Raw genomic sequence first — 21,691 nt, forward strand, 5'->3', positions numbered from 1 at the left:
CTGGACTCATCGGTTAACGTTCACCGTTACATGCAGGCTTCCTTAAAATCCGGCCCCCAGCACGCACCAACTCCTAGAGTGCCACCCTGCGTGTAACTGTATAACTGCTGAAATTTTCAGCAGTTACATGGTTATTTAATTACACACATTTTAGCATCCCAACTACATATGCTGACTTAAGTATTAAGTATAGATGAAGCTGATCACTGGTTCTTCAAATGATCAGAAGTGGTCAAGAATTAGGTCTATGAGTCAGACTATCAAGCCCATGCCTAATGATATATAAAACCAGAATTTCAAGTCTATCCATATGGATCACAATCACAATTTGGAGACCTCATTTAAGAACGCAAGAACATAAAAACAGCAATACTGAGTCAGACCAAAGGTCCATCTAGCCCAGTATCCTGTCTGCCGACAGTGGCCAATACCAGATGCCCCAGAGGGAGGGATCACAACAGGTAATCTTCACGTGATCTCTCCCCTGTCACCCACCTCCAGAGAAACAGAGGTTAGGGATACCATTTCTACCCTTCCTGGCTAATAGCCATTGATGAACCTAACCTCCATGAATCTATCTAGCTCTTTTTTGAAAACTGTTAAAGTTCTAGCCTTCACCGCGTCCTCTGACAAGGAGTTCCACAGGTTGAGTAAAAGCTCATTACTAACTTTTTCCACCCGCATCAAATGATTTTTACTACAAAAGGCAGATGATGAGCTACTGTTATATCTAGTTTCAATGCCTGCTCTACACTTAAAATGTAGATTCGCACAGCTGCATTGCTCAGGCATGTGGAAAATCCACAATTCTCACTCACAGCTATCCTGAGCTGCAGGGAGGACAGCCATTAGGCAGCCCTGGCCCCTAGCTTCTCCAGGGCTGGAGCTGCAGGCCATGTGGCAGGTGGCAGTTGGTCCAGTGTCCCCTGTCTGGGTTGGAGCCATATGGTGGGCAGCGGCCCAGGCCAGGGCCAGAGTCGGAGCAGCTGCATGGGCAACAGCAGCAGCAGCCCCAGCTCGGGCCAGAGCCAAAGCAGCCCACGCGGCAAGCAGTGGTAGACCCCGGAGCTGGCAGTTCCCCGTTCTGCCCCACTCACCTGCTCCAGCCCAGCTGACAGCAAGACAGAGGAAGAGGGGGAAGGGATAGCTCAGTGGTTTGAGCATTGGCCTGCTTAAAAAAATTTGTCAGGGATGGCACTTGGTCCTGCTGTAAAGGCAGTGGACTGGACACAATGACCTTTCAAGGTCCCTTCCAGCTCTAGGAGATAGGCAATCTCCATTAATTTAATTTAAAAAAATTTAGAGACGCTTTCCAAACCAAGAACAGAACTAGTGACTCCCTGCTTCCTCCCAAGACACCTTCCCCCACTGGCCTCCTCAGCAGAATCAAAAGGAGCAGGGCAGGGGAGGAAAGAGAGAACTCAGAGACGCAGAGCCTTCTGGTTCTGTCCCAAGCCAGAGAGGAGGGAGAAGATGCCTCTGTGTGGAATGGCCATGCACACCACTATGGGAGGGAGCCGTGGGACACCTGGGCAGGTGTAACAAGGGGAAGGGTACCATTTTCCTTAAGGCCAGCCCTGCATGGTTGTAATTGCAAACAGAATTTGGCCCAGAATGATACAGGGATCCCTGCCCCATTCATTTTATACTTTTTAGCTTCATTCATTGTGACCCATTCACACCTGTACAGTAAATGAGGCAAGGGTCTAGCAGAAATAACATGTGTTAAAGTAATTAATAATGTGCAGTGTCTAATTTCTATTACTTTGAACCAATGATCCGAGGAAAAAAACAATGTGGAGCATGAAGTTTTCAACCTGGTATCTGCTTAGCTGATGTGATATGTAGATGAGAGGGGTTTCAAAATTGTCAGTCCATTATATTTAAAAGACCCATGGTTTAAGTTGCCTCAGAATCAGTCTCCCAATGAGATCATCAGAATCAGGGCCAGACTTACTCCTTACAAGCCCTTAGGCACCAGTTCTTCAGCATCTCCCTGCCTACAGCTGACCTTTGTGTTGCATGCAAGAAGCAGTAAGATGTCCCTAGAATGCCGGCGCCCTGAGACATGTGCCTAATTGGAAACGCTGCCCTGATCAGACTCTGCAAGATGCCACAGTCTCCAAAATGCCTTGAATGAAGAGGGGGAACTAAGTACATTTCCTTGCGGACTGTCTCATAGCATAGCTATTCAGGTGAGCCAGCATTATTCTGAACATAGGCTTGCCAGCTCAGCCCCTCCTGTACCATGGGACAGCTCCAGCCAGGGCAGGAGCTGGAGCCATGTGGTGGGCAGCAGGCGGCTGCTCCAGAGGCTGGGGCTGAAGGAGCCACGTGGCAGGTGGCTGGTAGCTGCTCCGGCAGCAGTGGGAAGCAGCTTGGTGGAGAAGACAGGGGCAAGACACCATCATGGAAGAGCAGCAGGACAATGCCCAGGCAAAGGACCCCATCCCTCTTTGTGGGAAGCTTGTTTCCGGTGCCCCTCTCTGCAGCCAGTCACCATCAGGGGATGTTCCAGTTTGGAGGAGAATTTGAAGCTAGTTCAGGTTTTTTGTGTAGCCAGGGAAGGCCAATGTCTCTGATACAGATGGGACAAAGCCACGACCCTGCTTCCAGCTGCACCTTCAATCTCAGGCAGAGTTTCCTCCAGGGCTGGACACCAGACTTTGTAGTTGCTCATTCTGTAGCCCCTCCTGCATTCTGCATTCTCTCTGCACACCAGCCCAAAGCAGCAGACAGCCAAAGCTCTGCCCAGATCACTCACTCCTGACTTGGAGGGGGCCGGCCTCTGCCTAGTGCATCCACATCTGCCAGCTCCTGGAATTTTACCTCACCTTGGCTCCTAACAATGCAGGCTGGGGCTTGGCCACAACTGGGATCCAGGCCTGAGGAGTGGAGAGAGGACGGGGCATCCGCACAGGCAGAGGCAGGAGGAGGTCTCTGCAGCAGCCATCCCCCACTTGGGGCAGGAGAGCTTTCCAGATAGGAGGGAAAAGCTGAAAGCTGGGATGTTTTCTGTGAATTCCAGCAAATCCCCCTCTCCTGCCAGCCTTGGACAAGGCACAGCTGCAGAGGGAAGGGGAAATGAAAGGCACAGGATGTGTGGTTGGCTGTGGCGCATAAGCTCTGGTGGAGAAGGGACACTGCAATGCAGCCGAACAAGCAATTCCCAGCTCGAAGAACAGAAACAATCCCATGCATGTCCCCCTGTGACGTCTCCAGCCAGCCCTAACCCAACCTGGAATGTCCACACCCACACCTCTGCCTACAAGGGCTATAAATAGAGGAAGTTGGCTACTGACAAATTTGCACTATTAACTTTTTTTACTTGACTTCATGTTAAATAAACATTTAAAGTCATGCACCTTGTTAATTATCCCTTGCTTTAGTAATCTTTCTTCCATAACATTTAAAAAATATATTTAAAGATATTTGTTAATAATTTGGCTGACACAGTGGTAGACATCCGAACAAGCGCACTTGACCTCAATACTGGTGCACAAGACAACACTCACTCCACTCATGGATGGAAAATCTTAGAGGGGACACTGGCTCAGGGTACTGGCTTTTGGTCTCTTTAGGTCTGAAATTATACAATGATTACCATATTGGAATAATGATCTCAAAATAACTATAATTTATTCTTACACAATATTCATCTGCTCTCTGCAACTAACAGCACATTAAACTAGGGATGTTAAAAATCATTTAAAATGGTAACCATGTAATATCCTGTTGGTTACACGGTCAACCGTTAGCTTTTTGTATGGGGAATTTCCCATAGCCCACTGCAGGCTCTGAAGTAGGACCTGGCATGTTCAGTCCCAGCACATGCTGGTACCCGCAGCTGGCCCCTCTGCAGCTCTGCATGTAAAGTAGGATCCTGCCTGCTCCAACCTGCCGCTCTAAGTGCAAATGCAGACTGGGGCAAGGAGGGGTTAGTATTTAATCGGTAACATTAACCGATAAGCATCAACTTCTCAGTTAACTGGTTGTTTAAACCCCAGCATTCCTAATATAAAATTATAGAGTTATGCACTACTAACACTGATTTCTGCGTGATTACACCTCATCTGTTTGATAAAAGTTCAATAGCTAAATTACATCTGTATATATATTTTTAGATCCTGATTTCATGATAAAATAAAGGAAAGCAGAATAAATGCTTCCAACTGGTATCATTTACAAAAACACATTTACAAAAGGGCATGTAGCAAAGAGAATGTCAACTCATCCTTAGAGATCCAATCTAAGCTTGAAAAGGGTAATGGTATTGTTATTAAGAATTTTTTCCTTTTTCTCAGCCTTTGAATAAATTATTACAAAGTACAGTAAGCATATATTTCAGCTGAATGCATGATTTCACATGTATTTAAATAGTTCTATACTTGCATTTCAGCTTGTGCACTGTAGTCTTTAGTTACAAATGTATTCATGCTTTGCAGACCTATTCTATACACACCTATGGACAACCATGGTCTTGAGCAGGGGTGGACAATATTTTTTGTCAGGGGGCCACTCCAAGAATTTTATGAGGGTTGGGTGCAGAAGGGAGCTTGGAGTAAGGGACTGGGGTGTGGGATCTGGGAGGAGTTTGGGTGAAGGAGGAGATTGTGACCTGGGTCAGTGAACTGGGGTGCAGGAGGGGGTGCAGGGTCTGGGAGGGGAGTGTGACCTGGGTAGGGTTTGTGTTGTAACCTGGGACACGGGATTGGGGTGAGGGTCTGGGAGGCGTATGACTGCAGGAAAGGATTCTGGCCTGGGAGAGGGGTGTAGGAAATGGGAATGCAGGGACTGGGTGGGGGTTGTAAACGGGGGCAGGACTGTAGGAGGGGATGCATGGATTTGGGTTGTGACCAGGGACAGCAAATTGGTTGTGACCTGAGGAGAGGTATGGGAGGGGATACAGTGCTTCATAAGGTGTATGGGGCTGGAGCAGGGATGCAGAAGATTGGGTTACATGGGGGAAAGGTACCGAGGGGACACAGGTTGGGGGGAGGAGGGGCTGGGGTGCCATAGGCAGGCTCTGTCTGGGAGATCTTACCTGGGCAGCTCCCAGCCAGTAGCCTAGCAAGTTCCTTTCATACCCTGTACATGTTCAGAGCATCTATAGGGCCATTTTTGCTTCTGTGAACTGAAAACTATGAGCCTGGGGGATGAGGGAGAGAGGTACTTCACATACTGCTTGTCCTGCAAACAGGCAGCTGCTACTGGACAGTGTGTATATGCCCCGCACTGAGGAGCAAGGGGTTGCCGTGGCCCAGCTGGCTGAGAAGGCCCCCATCCCCACAGCCCTGCTGGGCATGTGTGTGAGAGAGGCAAGGTATAAAACCCCAGGGAGCCACTCAGTCAGGGCTGATCATCAGAGGGGAAGGAGCTCAGGCCAGAGCTCCTGATCAGCCCCTGCAGCATCAGCCGCACCAGGAGCCACAATGCCGGCAACAGCCACAGCAGACACAGCCACGCCAGGAGCAGCAATCCCGGTGACAGCAGCCACAGCCTCAGTGACAGCCCCGGCCAGAGAAGACGTCTACGAGGGCCCGACCCACCGAGCAACTTCCCGAGAGCTGAACAATGCACTGGGAATGGTAGGAAGTGGCCTAGGGTGGAGGACTGTCCTCCGGGAGCTCAGGGCACCTCATCAGGAATCCCCGCTGAGAAGGCAATGAAATCCTCCACTGCCAAAAGGACCCGCGGCTGGGACCCGGTGGAGCGGGAGGGCCCGGGTCTCCCTACCTCCCTCCCCCCACAACAATCCAGCTTCTTAGCATTTGGGGAGGCTGATCTTTGGACTAGGCCTGCAGGGCCATATTTACCCTGATAGAGGGAACTGAACTTTGAAACTAGACCTGTATTTACCCCAGGTTGAGGGACATTTGAGAGAAACTGGGCCTACAAGCCATAACTGCCCTATAAAAAAGGGGGCACCGACCCAGAACTGTCGAGGGGTCCTGCCCCTCAAAAGACGGAAACCAGCCAATGGGAGCTACTGGGGCGGGGGCAGCATGAGAAACCTCTCAACCCCACCCCTGGCTCTCAGAACTCACAGAAGCACATGGCCCTGCAACCAGCTTTACTGAGTGCTGAGCAGGGAGGCTGGGGGGGCAGGGTAGGCAGGGAGTCAGCTGAGGCCCTCGCAGACCAGACACGGCCTGCAGACCACATTTTGCCCAGCCCTGCTCTTGAGAATAGGTGGGGTTTTGGGTTTTTTATGTAATTATTTAAGTGTTCCAGGAAAAACAGTATCACAAGCAAAACAGTATCTTCATTTTCTTGGGTGAACTGATGAAGTTAGCTCTGTATCCACTTCAATAAACAGTATTCTGACACTGCAGAGTTGGGGGTTATTTGCTAGCAAACAAGGGTCTCTACGCTGAAATTCTACTGAAGTTTTACAAAAGTCTCCTCCTTAGCAAAATTTCTTCAAGTAAGAAACAATGTTCTTCCAAAAACAATATGTGGTGCCCCATTTCCCTCTACGGAAACACATTGCTGATTTTCAGCATCTACTGTTTTCATATACATAATGTCATTTCCAAGCTACATTAATTGTGTTAGATCCGGTAAAGGCTGATTTATTTGGGGAGAAAGGGGGCTAAGGCTTGATTTTTTTCTGTGACCTGCAATAGACTAATGATTTTCTTCACTAGTTAAAATCTACATTGTCATTAAGGACAATTTCTATTTACCCTAGGATTGATTTCAAAGCCAATGATCAAACAAGCTAATCTTCAAAACATCTAGTGCCTTCTCCTGTAAAACTAACAAGTATAGTACTATTATACTCCTTATTTCTTCCTCTTTTTGAGCATATTATTTCTGGATTGAAATCTTCTGTGGACACCCAACAATTGTTTATGGGATTAAAGAAAAGAGAATGAAGTGGCACTTTTTAAAATTTTAAAGCATTGTACATCTTGGCAATTTGCAAAAACAGGGTGCAGAGTTACTGACAATGCTCAATAAACTGTACACTTTAATCGATATATCAGTTTAAATATTTTAAACACAATAAGTACAAAGATTAATTATTTTAGTATGCCTTAGTTTTGCTCTGTATTTGAAACATATTGAATAACTTGGCTACAAGAAATTTTTATCAAAATATTGATTTTGACCAAAAAATAAGTTGTCTTCAGTTGTGTTCTCTCACACCCGCGATTATGAGGTAATTCTCTGAGTCTCAGTGATATATAGTGAGCATATGCCAGCAGCTTTATTTGTCCAATAAAAACATAAATTTAACAGCCAAAAATTCTCTGGCTCAGAGAGGATATCATCTTGGGCTAAACAATTAAGAATTGTTCTGTTCACCGGTTAGGCAGTTGGTACTTTCCACTAGAGTGCTTTATCAGGTCTAAGCTGTCCAGGCTTGTCAAGAATATGAAAAATAACTTAGTGTATCAACAAGTATGAAAATAAAGTTTTCAAAGTAAGAGTTTGTTCAAAGTGGAATATTCAAGTTGTCAATCTATTCTTAAATGTCAAGCATAACTGATCATTAGTATATTTTCAGTGACACAATAAAAGAAAATAAACCATGTCTGTAAATCAAAGAGACTTATTAAAAAGAACTTCCTTTTGTTGAAAACTAGATGAAACTCCGTTCAAAATTCTCCCTGACAATTCCTATGTGACTAGTAATAAGTGTCCTTGTAAAGTGCTTGAATTGGTCAAACAAGTTCAACTTCACAAGTATTACCTATTAACCCAAACAAACAACCATGGCAATAATTAAATATTTACTAAATACTAGAAATGAAATTTAAAAGTTTCAAGATTTTGAAGCTCACAGCCCATATACTAAGTTTTACTCAAATAGAATGACCAAGAAATCATGATTATTAAGTGTTAATAGCCTGTTAAGCTATGCACACAGACCAGACCAGAAGTTTTCAAACAGGTACTGGGTCGTGGAATGTCAGGCACTGGGTCTCATTGCTGCAGGGTGATCAGTGTGGGTGCTAAGGCAGGCTTCCTGCCTATCATGGCACTGCGCCCCAGAAGTGACTGGCAGCAGACCCGGCTCATAGGTGTGGGGAGGGGAGAAGAACGTACAGGGCCCCTCTGCGCACTGCCCCTTCCCTGAGCACTAGCTCCGCATTCCCATTGGCTGGGAACCTGCTGCTGGCTGCTTCTGGGGCGCACCATGGTTTGCGGTAGCAGGAGAGGAAGGGCCAGCTTAGTATCCCCACTGCACCACTGACTGGGGGCCATTCAATATAAGTCTCTCCTGCTACAGCCCCAAAGCCAGAGCCCTCTCCTACACCTCAAATCTCTCATCCTGAGTCGCATGCTGGAGCCCACACTCTAGTCAAATTATGTTGTCTCATGGGCAACAATTTCCTTCAACTGGCTTATGAGAGAAAAAAAGTTTGAAAATGACTGGAATAGACAACATATGCAATGTGACTATGGCTATGTCTAGACTGAACACCTTACAGAAACACATCAGGTCTCCTGCTCTACAAAATAAAACCACCTGCAATGAGGGGCAGTAGCTTTGTCCGCGGGAAAGCTGTCCACACCAGTGCTTTTCTTCAATAAAACTTGTGTCAGGGTGTGTTTTTTCATGCCCTTAACCAACGAAAGTTTTACCAACAAAAGTGCAGTGTAAACATAGCCCATCTTAGAGCTTAAACTTCCAAAAGTCATATAAAACAGAGTGGCACTCTTTGTAGCTTGCATGGTGTGAGCTCACTGCACACACTAGCATCCCTGCAATTTTCCCCACAAACTCCTTGCCACCCTCACTCTCTGCTTCAGATACCCCCTGCAATTCCCCAATCCCAGCCACATGCCAAGGGCTCTGTATGCCCCCCCCTTTCCCTCCAATTCTCTCTTTCACAATATGCCAGGAGCTCAAAGTTTCCCCCTTTCCCTTGTGACTGCTCATCGTAGCCTACCTACATCTTAGAGGGTTGCCAACCACCTGGCACAAATATGGGGGGCCCCTGAGTTCCTCCATTCCTCCTCCCTTTGGAACTTGTAAAATTATTTCTTTTCACTCTGGGACACAAGTCATTCAATCTGCCAACATTTTAAAAACCTTTGACATCCCTACTCCTGATCTACATTGACTATACTATTACTTATAGGGGTTGAACCTCTTTAATCCTGCACTCTCAGTACCTGACAGGTGCCAAAATAGATTATTTGCCAGACCAGAGGAGGTCAATATTGTTTAGCTGCATTATCAACACTTCTACTGCTTACTTGGCTCTTAGAAGTCATTTAGGGGTAATTTAGAGATAAATTACAGCACAGAATACTGAGAGCCAGGAGTGGTGGTTGTAAACAAACTTTATGGGACCACGGGAAACTTGGCCATGCCCATGATAAGTGGACATCCAGCAAACCAAAATAATTCCGGGTCACAGATATTGCTGGACCAGAGAGTGCCGGACTAGAGAGGTTCACTTGTGTAACTTGTATCAAGCCCTCTCTTATGCATCTTTTCTAGCGGAAAAAAAAATCTGAATCTTTTCTATCTCACTTTTTCTACATTTTTCCTATTTACACATCCTCTGAATAATATACTAGCTCATTAGATTCATTCCTCAAACTAGCTCCTTCCTTGATTAACTCAAACCTGTTCAAGTGTTTGATGATTGTCTCATTATCTGGCTGCAAATCTGAGTAGTAGTGCTTTAAGTAAGAATTAAAACAAGTACATAAATTTAAGAGACCATCAAGACCTCTCAAAAGGATTCTAGCTCCATAATTCATAATTGGCCATCATTCATTCTATATTTAGGAATTGTGATGCTTTTGGCACACACCCAGAAGAGTGTCACCTACTATTGGCACATGTCATTGTTTTCAGAGCCCGTTCTAATTTCTGGGAGGTTGTCATTTTTAACATCATTGTCAAATATTCTGGGATTATTCAAGGAACAGGGCTGCTACTCATCCCTGCATATGCAGGACAAAGGTCAATCATATGTCCTGATAGTGTTGTTTAAGAAAACATTTACAGGTCATGAGATGACTTTTTAAACCTGCAAAATTGCCTTAAGGTAGGAGTACATTCTACAGATAAGTCCAATCCTGCAGAGGTCAGTACCATTGGACCCCTAAACGTAGTGGGGTTCTGCCTTCATAAGGTGGCAAACCTATGCAATGTATCACTACTCTGTCCAAGGGGAATAATTCTCAAGTTGCAGAGCTCTTCCTGACGATCCACAAAGAAAGGCATTTTGAAACCCAAGCAATGGACAGACAAGACAAGTGTTTAGGAAGACTTTTCTCTCACAAGCTGTTTCTCGGAATGGAAAAATTGGTGAATTGTTGCCCTAAAACATGTCAACATTCCCCAACTTCACTACAAACCTATACATTCAGTGGAATTTAGATGGAAAGTATCAGGGAACTGTCCCCCTCCTACATTCAGTATTTCTCAGTTACTTTTGTTTTGACTTTTCCAGACAAGAAAAAAGGATATAAGCTCTACAAAAAAATTTAAAGTAAAATCCACCAAAATAATACTCAACTGTACATAAACATAAGATGGAAGATATAATTAATTTGTATGGTGGCAAGGAGATTAAGTCTAGAGGAGGTTAAAAACAAGGAGCCTGTAAATCTGGGTCTGAGGAGGGAAGGAATTAGAACTGGACCCTGGACAAATGAGATTGGGATTTAGGAGCAATAGGGGCTGATGCAGATTAGATCTGAAGACTGAGATTTGAGGATAATGGAGATTGATAGTGAGGTGTGGAAGAGGCATTACAGCAGTGGTCACCAAACCAGAAGATCGGGATCTATGGGTAGATCTTGGAGCCTCTGACGGGGAATCCTAACTGGTTTGGCCAAGAAGCTATCAAGTGCCAGCATTTCAGCTGCCCCTCTCCCACCGCTGTGCATCTCCTGCCCTTTCCCTTGGAGCTGCCTCCCTTCAGCCTTGGGGAGCCTCCTGTGTACTGTGCAGGACAGGGGAGCGTGAGGAGGGGCGCTGATGTCAAGGTGCTCCCCTCTCCCACTTTGTATCCTATATCCACAGAGCAGAGAGGGGGCACAACGGGACTTGGGAGGAAGTTTGCTGGCTGCTTTTGGGAGTGGTGCAGGGCCAAGACGGGGTAAGCCTGCCTTAGCCCCACTGCACCACCACCCAGGAGCCACCTGAGATAAGCAGTGCCCAGCTGGAACCCACATCCCAAACTCCTACCCCAATCATGAACCCCAAGTCCTGCCCTAGCCCTGAGCACCCCTGCATCCAAACACCCTCCCAAAGCCTGCACCTAGAACCCTCTCTGGCACCCCAACAGCCTGCCCCAAGCTCAGCTCAGAGCCTTTCTCACACTCCAAATCCCTTAATCCAAGACCAGAGTCTGCACCCCAACCCTTTGCCCCAGCCTGGTAAAAGTGAGGGAGGATGAGGAATGGAGGGAGGATGGAGTGAGCCGGGGTGGGGGGCTCAGAGAAGGGGCACAAAGGAGGTGGAGCAAGGGTATTTGGGTTTGAGGTAGATCTTGAATTGCACTTAATTCAAAAAGTGATCTTGTGCTTAAAAAGGTTGGAGACCACTGCATTAGAGGCTATGGGATAGTGGGGGGCTAACGGTGAATGTGGGAACAACTAGTATTGGGTTTATGGTTGTAACTGGGATTTTGGGACCCTGGGGGCTGATGGTGGGATCTGGGATCAGTGAGAGCTGACAGCAGTGGGAGTTGGGGAGAGGGAAAGCTAAGGGCAGTTAGATTTGGGGGCAGTAGTGGCGGGCTACTGAGAGGTAGAGTTTGAGAGAAAAGGGGGCTGGAGGTTAAAGCCAGTGTGGGTTGATGGTGGGGGCTAGAATGTGGGTGTTGTGGGGCTGGTGATGGTTGGATTTGGAGGTAGTGGGACCTGACATGATCCTGGAAAGGGCTGGAGTTTGGTAGCAGTGGAAGCTGAAGTGACTGGATTTGGGGACAGTAGTGGCTGACAGTGAGCTGTGGGATGGTGAAGTCTGGGGGCTGTTTACGTCTGGATTTGGGGCAGACAGGGGCTGGGGTGGGGGCAGAGGAGGCGGAGTAGGAGGCGCTCTGGAAGGGGCTGGGGTTTAAGGATACCGGAACGGTGGCGGGAACTGGAGTGTGAGGGCGGAGGGGGCCGGAGTCTGGGGCCGCAGTGACACCTCCATTAAGCCAGTTACCTGCGGCGGCTCCCGTGCCGTGCAGCGCCCTGACCTCGGGCTGCAGCCGCCTCTCCGCAGCCAGGCGGCCCGGCGCCACCTGCTGCAGAATCAGCCGGACCCTCCGTGCTGCGGGGCCGCCGCTGAGGCGCAGAAGCCGGGACTGCATGGGAAGGCCGGGACCGACACACGCAGCGGGCGGGCAGGCCGGGGCCGGGGGAAGAGAAACGCCGCGGCACAACGTCCCACCTCAAACTGGCTCCGGCCGGGCTGCCCCCGGAGGGAGCCGCCCCGGGGGCTGGTGGTGACCGCGTTCGCCCCGGGGCACGATCGCGGCGCGTTGGCAGCAAGAACCGAGTCATCCCGCCCCGCGTGGGTCCGTCTCTTCCCTGCGCTGTTGCTGGGGGGTGCCATAGCCCCCCCCCGTGGGTGGGGTACAGGGGCATTTAGCGGTGGGTGCCCCACTCTCTGCGGAACAGAGGGGGTGGGGGTTGCGCTGTGGGGCCGTCAGAGCCTCCAAACACCGATCAGTAAGTGCAGCGCCAGTTCGTTGCACTGTAGCTTTGGCCTGAACAACCTCACTTGTCCAGATGGCTGGGCTGAAATGGTTGCTTGTGACTTGAAGCAAATGAAGCTTCTCTGTGCCTTCTAGAGTAGCCATATACACTCTGGGGGTTATCATAGCACTGGAAGGGATCTCGAGAGGTCATCTAGTCCAGTCCCCTGCACTCACAGCAGGACTAAGACTGGTTTTGATAGGTGTCTGTATGGTGGGTAGAGTGACTCCAGTCTGCTTATCTAGGGGACGGGGTTGGGGGGGAGAGAGAGAGAGAGAGAGAGAGTGTTTCTGTGTGTGTGTGTGTGTGTGTGTGTGTGTGTTCTTGTTTTTAGTTACAGATTTTTATATCTCTTGGGCACTTGTGGCCCACCTGCTGGTTTCCAGCCACCTATTTTCTTTCCCCTTACTGGTATTAAGTGAGGTGCATGCTCCTTGCACACAACATTGACTGGGAGAGCCATGTGCTCCCTCAGCATTCAAACAAAGCAATAGAACAGTTCAATCAGCACATCCCACACAGTCCATCCACATATGCAAGCACGGTTAGCAAAACTACCCTAACCCGGGAGACCAGCTTGGTTATGACAATCTTGCTGCCCACTGAGACGAAGGAAGGCCACTCATGCAGCCCTCTCGCAAACCTGGGTTATCCATCGTTGGTCTTTCTGATTTGCTTTTCTATATTATTAGGAGTGTATATGTACAGTGATATGTTTCCCATTCTACTGCTGTTCAAAGAGCATTCAGAAAGTTTTGGGTGAGATTCCACTAAGCAGAAAAACTGATGTAGTACTGGGATGGGAAGACAGCTAGGGAGAAAGAGGAAATTCTGGAGGAAGCATAGAGACAGCAGTGAATGTCTTTAAGGAGCCAATAGAGACAGGTACCAGCAAGTGAGGAAAGATAGGGACCACAGTAAAGTATGTGAGGGGACTTGTCAAAGAAGGAAAAGTAGGGAGAAAAACACTTCTGAGGGAATTCTGTGGCACAAAATATTCTGTACATATTTTAAATTTCTGCAAATTTTATTTGTAGAAGGTTCAAGCAAAAGAATGGGGAGTAAAAGGACATTGTCTGCGCAGAGGTGGGACTCTGGGAGATCATCCTGTAGCTCCTGGGACACAAACTCAGTGGTGAGGCTGCACCTGACACTACGTGAGGATCAGGCTTGCCCTCACAAATACCCTAGGGCCCTGCCCCTCCACTCCTGGCACACCAAGTGTGGGTAAGCAGGCTCAGCCTGACAGTATCCATGAGGGGGATTGGGAGCACAGAGGTTCGTTGGAGAGTTCCAGCTGCAGAGACAATGGTACCTTCCTGGGGGAGGGGGTTCAAGTGAAAGTGGTTGAAGTTTGGAGAAGGCTAGGTATGGGGCAGGCAGGGGTATGAGTGCTAGGGGAGTGGTGCTTGGTGAGGTAGGTTAGGGCTCAATGGAAAGGAGATTTAGGTGTAGGGAGGATCAAAATGCAAAGGTGCCCATTGGGGGTTCCAGGTGCAGGGGCCATGTATATTTTCAAGGGAATTCAGGGGAAGGTGGTTGGGGCTCACAAGGGTGTGGGGAGCTTAGAGGAATTGTGCATGTGCAGGGGGTGAGGAGCTCATTGAGGTGAGAGTTTGAGTGTGGGAGGTTCAATAGTAGGTGGTCTGGGTGCAGAGGAAAGGATGTGGATGCAGGGAGGTGGGGCTCTGCAGGGGTGGGTCCAGAGATAGGGTGGGTCAGGATGCAGGAGGGTGAGACTCAGCAGTGTGCAGTTGGGATGAAAGTGACTCAGTGGAGGATTTCTGGGTACAGGAGTAAGGTCAGCAGAGGGATCTGGGTATGGGACATACATTCACAGTGGGGCTGGATACAATGACCCCTCCCTCTGTGGCTGAGGAATAATGGGGACAGGAAATGGATGGGAGGGGATATGGAGTTCCTGCAGCCAGAGCAGGTGTCTGCGGGGAGTGAGTCTAAACCAGCTGTTCCTTTCCAGGAGAAGAACAAGACCTAGTTTCCACCCAGGACTAGTAGTTGAATCTAGTGCAAGGTGCATCACTAGCCCATCCTCCTCCTCCTCCCCCCCCCCCCCCCCCCCCCAGACAGAGTGATTTACCTCTCCACCAGCTAGTCCAAGAGCTGAAGATTATTCAAGTTTTTTGCTGGGGATGGGAGAGCTCATAACCACTCTTGTGGGTCCAAACAGGCTCTGCAAAATGCGGAGGCCCAAATGAATAAAGTCATAAATAAATGAATGACTTATTTATGAGGAAACAGATAAATAAATATCTACATGGGTTCTTACAATGCTCCCACTTCCACAGTATCTTAATTTGACTTAAGTGATAGCTAAATATCTGAAGGACATAAAGACCTGAATGTTAGTATTGGGTTGAAATTTGTAGAATAGCAGATTAAAGTTTAACAAATTACAAAGACTTTTGAGTGTGAATTGAGAGTGGACTAGCCTTCAAAAGGAAATGGTTGAACCTCCATTTGGTAGGATGTAGCCAACACTTGCTATTTTCTCCTGGAGGCCCTGCAAGCTGTCTATGTCAGAGAAAAACAGCTAGTTTATACTTCCAAGAACTGCCTAGAGAGGGCATCTTGGATCAGGTGTTGGCAGAAATAAAGAATTGATTCTTAGCTGCTAAAAGCAGACAGACATCAATCATAGCCCAGCAGGTAAGATGATTGACTTGTAGGGTCCAGTTCTGGGTGGGACTGGGATAAAGGAGGAAGCATGTCCCCTGTCTTAAACCACTAGGCCTGGATTCATAATTGATCAGTAGCATTACAGTATTGTGTAATCTATCATTTTCTGAATGGCTCTTGATATTCATTTTTGTCTGCCACTGCACCATGAGAATCTGATTTCAACGTGTCTCCAAGAACTCTTGACTGGTAACAGCTAATTTAGATTCCATTTTGCAAGTATAGTTGGAATTACATCTACTTTACACTTAACAAAATGGCAGATAAAATTCAATGTTATCTAGTCACCCAACTTTGTAGAGATCCTTTTGTAACTCTTTATAGTCAGCTTTAGATTTATGAGTAATTTTGTGTGATCTGCAAATTTGTCACCTCACTCTTCAACCCCTTTTACGAATATGTAGGTCCCATTCCAGGTCCTGGGGAACCCCACTATTTACCCATTCTATAGCGAAAATTAACCTTTAATTCCTACAATTTGTTCCTGTCTTTGAACCAATTATTGATCCAAGAGAGGACCATCCCTCTTATCCCATTATGTCCAACTTTGCTTCTGCACCTTTGGTAAGAGACCTCTTCAAAGGCTTTCTGCAAGTTCAAGTACATTATATCTAGTGGAACACATTTGTCTACATGCTTATTGACTCTATCAAAGAATTCCAATGGATAGGTGAGGTATGATTTCCCTTTACAAAAGCCATGTTCACTCTTCACCAACGTATCATTTGTCTGTGTGTGATAATTCTTTACTACAGTTTCAATCTGTTTGCCTAGTATTGAGTTAGACTTATCGTCCTGTAACTGTCAGGATTCCCTCTAGAGCTTTTTATAAAGATAAGCATTACATTGGCTATTGTCCAGTCATATGCTTCTGAGAGTGATATTACATACCACAGTTAGTAGTTCCGCAGTGTCTGAAGAAATTTCTTCAGAACTGTTGCATTAATACCACCAGTTGCTGATGACTTATTACTGTTTATCTATTGACACCTCAGGACTTGCAGTTGGTCATCTAAAAAGAATGGTTTAGGTCTGACTATTTCCCCTCGTCCTCTGCAGTGAAGACCAATGAAAAGAATTTGTTTTTCTTCTCATTAATGCCTTTTCTTTGAGTGCTCCTTTAGTACTTCTCTTGACCAGTGGCCCTAGTGCCTAATTGGCAGGTTTCCTAAACGCTTCTGATGTACTTAAAAAAGTTGCTGTTTAATTTTTGAGTCCTTAGCTAGTTGCTCTTCAAATTCTCTCTTGATCAGCCTTATACTTTTATGCTTGACTTGCTACAATTTATGTTTCCTTCTATTTTCCTCAGTTGTATTTTATTTTGACTTTTTCAAGGATGTCTTTTGGCCTCTAAGCACCTGTTTTATTCTGTTATGTAGATATTGTGACATTTTTTAGTCCTTTTCTTTATGCAAGCTATACATTTACTTTGAATCTCTACTATCATGTTTTAGATCATCTCCACACAATTTGCAGGCATTTCACCCACATGTCCATTCCTTTTACAGGCCCGTACACAGGAAGGGTGTGAAGGGTGCAAAAGCACCTCCAATGGTCCCCCAATGTAAGCATGTTCCAGCCGGCCAAGGGAAGGCAAGAGTGGCATGCAGCCCGAGCCTACTTCCCCCATGGTCTGGCCAGCCGGGGAAAGGCTCTGGCTGATATCTCTGCTTATTTGGGGGACCATAGGAGTGCATTCACACCCTTGTTGTCCACATTTACAAAAAAAAGCACACATATCCCAGAAATTCATTCATGTTTTAATTTGTGTTTAACTAGCTTCCTTGTTTTTGTGCAATTCCCCTTTTTTAATTTAAATGCTACTGTGTTTTTCTTGGATATTTTTTGCTCTACAAGAATGTTAACTTATTGTTGCTGTTACTTAACAGTTCAGCCACATACATCTCTTGGACCACATTCTATGTTCTACTTAAGAATAACTCAAGAATTTCCTCTCCATTTGCTGGTTCCAAAAAGCAGTCATTTATGTTGTATATCTGTATTTTATGAAATTATAGGTAAACTTAAACTAATTTCCCCTTGAAAATGTGATTTGATGTGATCTTACCCCAAACCCCAACTTTAAACGTGTCAGTGCTGGAATTCTTTCTCTTTCTACAGAGAAAGAATTTACCCAAAATTTTAGATGACTCATCTGAGACATTTTGCACATACAGCAAAACCTCAAAGATTGGACTGCCAGGTCAACCAGACATCACATAAAACCAGAAGTAACCAATCAGTCAATAGAAAGGGGGGGGGGGAATCACAAATACTGTATTCCCCTTCTTACCACCACCACTCCCCACATCAGGAAGGGGGTGGTATGTTTTTATATGTTGTTGTTATTTTAATCTCACCACCCCAAGGAAAAATCCACTGTCTTCTCTCACACACTTACATCACCCCACCAGGAGGGGAAATGAGCTTGCAAACGCATGCCAGCACTGAATAGGAAGTTCAGCTGCTGCTGAAAACTGGCCCAGAGTGTCAGCTGCTGGAACTAGAGATAAAACTGTGTTTTGTTCTAGGGAAATTAAATATCTGTTAATTGAATAATCGATTAACCTCATGAATTCTTATCAGTTAGTTGACTATTCTATAGTCCCTGGGCAACCTCTGTCTGGGAGGGAGGGGTCTGAGCTCCCGGACCCGGCACAAGCCAGAACTGAGCCAGGCTACCTGTCTGCCTGGTTCCTAATGCACTTTAAATGCAGAGCCACAGTGGGGTAAGTCCAGGACCTAGTGCAAGCCGGGACTGAGCTGGGCTGCTGGCCAGATAAAAAATTTACTGGCAAGAGTGGGGGTGAGAAATGCACGTAGTCTATAGCATTAACCTATAAGCTTTTATTTATCGGGTAATAAACTATACTATTACAAACCTAGTTTGTTCAGAGTTATTAATATTTTAGAATTAGGGACAACCTTCATTCCCAAGATGTCTAACTCTCAGGTTTTGCTGAACTGGCATTTGCATCCTGACAGGATTTACACTTTGAAAAGAGTCTTAGGTTCTTGGAATGTTATATTTCAGAACTGGCTTGGTATAGAAAGTGCAAGTTCTGTTCAGCTTGCCTAATTTAAAACTCATATTTAAATGCACTTGGAAGATCTAAGAGTTAATTTTAGGGAAATATACGAACCTCAGAAACCATCATCATGTCCTATTAGCTTCCCCAGAACCTGATTTTTTCCTGAAGTAGAATGTGCCATTATATACACACAGTTCAACTAGGGAGTGGTTGTGCCTGTGCATATCCCACCTGCATAGGACAGGCAACAAGGCACAGGCTGTGAGTGTTAATAAGGATATGGAGATGACTGGAAGGCTTGGTAGAATATACTAAACAGCCAAGATCAAAAGATATAAACATGAGTAATCCCATTAAAGTTTATCACACGTAAAAAAACAACCACATGCAGTAACAGAGATGTGATGATCACAGCTTCTGATAAGAGGTGGTCTCTACCATTTGTAATTTTTCAACATCTACCCCAACAAGGACCTGATCTTGATGAGAGGGGTCTGGGCATAATACAAATAATCCATCCTGTAGAGCAGTAAAAAAAATATATAAAGAATGGCACAGTTTCATACTGTGAATTTACAAGACCCATCGTTAGTTGTGTATGTGTGACTGTAAAATTTGAAGTTTAAAGTTCAGTCATCTCTGAGTTGTGTATATAAAGTCTAAGCACTGCAGTCAGGGCCATAACAAGGGTGGGGCAAGCACAATCGGGTGAAAAGACACAATAAGAAAAATAATAAGCTGAAAAAGTATAGTGTGCGACGTGCTAACCTAAGGACAGGGGGCACATAATTAATACCTAATTATGATGCTGATTGCAGCATTTTTGTGGGTTTTTTGGATCTTCAAACTGCTCAAATTTTAAAAAGCCATCTTTGGTCTAAAGTCAAAATGTAGAAAAAGTCAATGAAAAATATATATGTAAAAGCTGAATGCAACTACCATGAATACTAAGATACCACACTACTGTACAATGACCTTTGAGCAGGGGATAGCTTTACATTCATAGCCACAGTCTGTGTGTGTAATTACGAAGATTTATTTCTTTTATTGCTGTAGTATTCCTTGTGTTTCTTGACTAATCACAACTGACTCAGAGCTCCACACATGTATGGCTTACTATACATTGCACTCAGTCATCCTCTTTGGTTAGAAGAATGACTTTCAGTAGTTCTCTCCTGTGATGGAGTGGAAGAATGGAGCAGATGCTCATTGTGGGTTTTCCACAAATAATTTAAAGCCAGGAACAAACGTATTTCATAGTTTCATTTCCTAGACTTAACAGACTCATATATTTCTGTTTGGAACTTGACATTTCTTTTTTTTTTTTTTTTAAGTAAAGCATTTTGTTAAACAGCGAAGAGATATTCCAGAGAGTGAGAGATCAAAGAGCATTGCTCTAACAGTTTCCAGATTGTTCTCTCTAGTAGCTCTCAGCTATTTTGCTGCCCAACTGTATATCCAGACTAAACTAATTAGATACAGGTGCAAGTTGTAAAAAACAATATATCATCTTTATCCTGTTCCCAGTTAATTCTAGCACCCGATAAAGAAAGCAGACACCTGGGATGAAATATCCTGGCTGCACTGAAGTCAATGGCAAAACTTTAATTTACGTTGATAAAACCAGGATTTCATGCCTGCTGTTCTGATTGTATATGTTGTAGATAGGTCAAAGATAAATAATCCCTTATTTCCTAGTAATCTTTTGTATAGAGGATTTTCTAATGCCATAACCAAAAGATGGAAAAGGAAACCCATTGTTATGTTTTTAAAGAGTTCTTTTATTCCATCATCCCATAATGCTGGTAATATTTAGGACTTCTGTTTAATTTTTTTTATTCCCTTTGTCTAAATTGAAGAGTTAAATAACTAAGAACATTATTGCTTGAAGTTTGATAATAATATCTAGGTAATGAGTTCATTGGCAATTGATGGCTGACTAGAAGAACTTAGGTTTCGGTAGCCAATATCTGGTGGCTTGGAAATGTTGCCTTTGAAGATATTTATTGCAGACATAATTTCTGAGATTTTTAAGTGCACAAAGTAATAATGTACTTGTCCTCCCCACTCCCCCTTGTCTGTTCTGCTAATTGCAGAATAATGCTTTTGAGTTTTGTTCAGTTGGAGAAGTTTGGGTCATTAAAAGACTATTGATATGACAAACTATGTGTACAACTGAGGCCACATTCTCAACTTTGGCTGGTAGCCAGTTATGTTGCAGGTTCTCAGCACTTTTGAAGTGGACTTGAAATGGAATGAGTCTGCTCTGTGCTACTGCTTCCAGTTCAGCTTGACTGGATGAGCTAGCACAGATAAGACTCCCAATCAGCCAAGATGCATTTCTTAACCCAGCATTAAAACTGATTGATTATCAGAAAAAAATACCAGGAAAAAAAACTTCTCTCAGCCATACCTGATCCCACAACCATGGTTCGCAGACCTCCAGTACTCTCCTCCATATACATGTCAAACCCCATGCAAGCTGGCATAGCCTGGGCTAGTCTCTCTGGTATCTGACACTGGGCCAACCTCCTTATTGAGGGATCAGTGCACTTCACCACTTCCTGTCTGGTAACAGGCCAGGTCTGCCTTTCAGTCAGGAAATAGAGGGGACTGGGCATAAAGTGTCTGCCATCTGAGTAGTCTGCTTTCAAATGCCATGCATGGGATACAATCATACCTCAGTTTTGCCAGCTTCTAAAGGCATTTCATCAAGAGGATTTTCCACCTAGTGGCTCCTTTTGAAAGGGCTACTGTGAAGTGTTGTCCAACAGGCTCACAGTTAGTCTCCTGCTTCTGGAGAGCTGTTCAGATTCTTGCAGCTAGAATGCCTTACTTCTTCCCTATATCAGCCACAAACTAACAAACAGCTAGAACAGGTGAACCAGATCCTCCAGCAATACCTTCAGTACTTCCTGAATTATTATCAGGATGACTGGGTCTCCCTGCTCCCATATGTCAAGTTTGCTTATAACATGGCTTTAGTCATCTCTCAGCAGAACCCATCCTCACTGCCACACAGTGCTGCCTATGAGCTCACTCTTGCACCAATGGATCTGGTCATCCATCTGTGTTACATACAAGAGCACCTAGAAGCAGCTAAAAAGCTCTAGAAGCAGTATGCTGATAAGGGCCATCAAGCCTCACCTAAACTAGCTATTGGGGACAAAATCTGGGTGTCAACTCAAGATCTCTGGTCCCCTCCCAGCCTGTGGCCAAGTTACATCACCAATACACAGGACCATTAGAGATCACTGAATGAACAGGTCAATCCAGTAAAAACTATAAAACAA

At 45.4% G+C, this 21,691-nt stretch overlaps 1 protein-coding gene across 2 annotated transcripts in view; it reads right to left on the reverse strand.

Moving 5' to 3' along the window:
- VWA8 (von Willebrand factor A domain containing 8) overlaps positions 1-12,350 on the reverse strand; it is a 251,624-nt gene extending 239,274 nt beyond the window's left edge. Inside the window, exon 1 of one of the 2 annotated variants that reach the window (XM_075918951.1) lies at positions 12,134-12,350. In XM_075918951.1, coding sequence (XP_075775066.1) covers positions 12,134-12,281 — 148 coding nt within the window. In that variant the 5' untranslated portion in view covers positions 12,282-12,350. The remainder of the gene's footprint in view (positions 1-12,133) is intronic. The other variant, XM_075918952.1, reaches the window with a different exon arrangement.
- Between the last annotated feature and the right edge of the window lie 9,341 nt (positions 12,351-21,691).

This window comes from Pelodiscus sinensis, chromosome 1, assembly GCF_049634645.1.
Source record: "Pelodiscus sinensis isolate JC-2024 chromosome 1, ASM4963464v1, whole genome shotgun sequence".
NCBI lineage: Eukaryota > Metazoa > Chordata > Testudines > Trionychidae > Pelodiscus > Pelodiscus sinensis.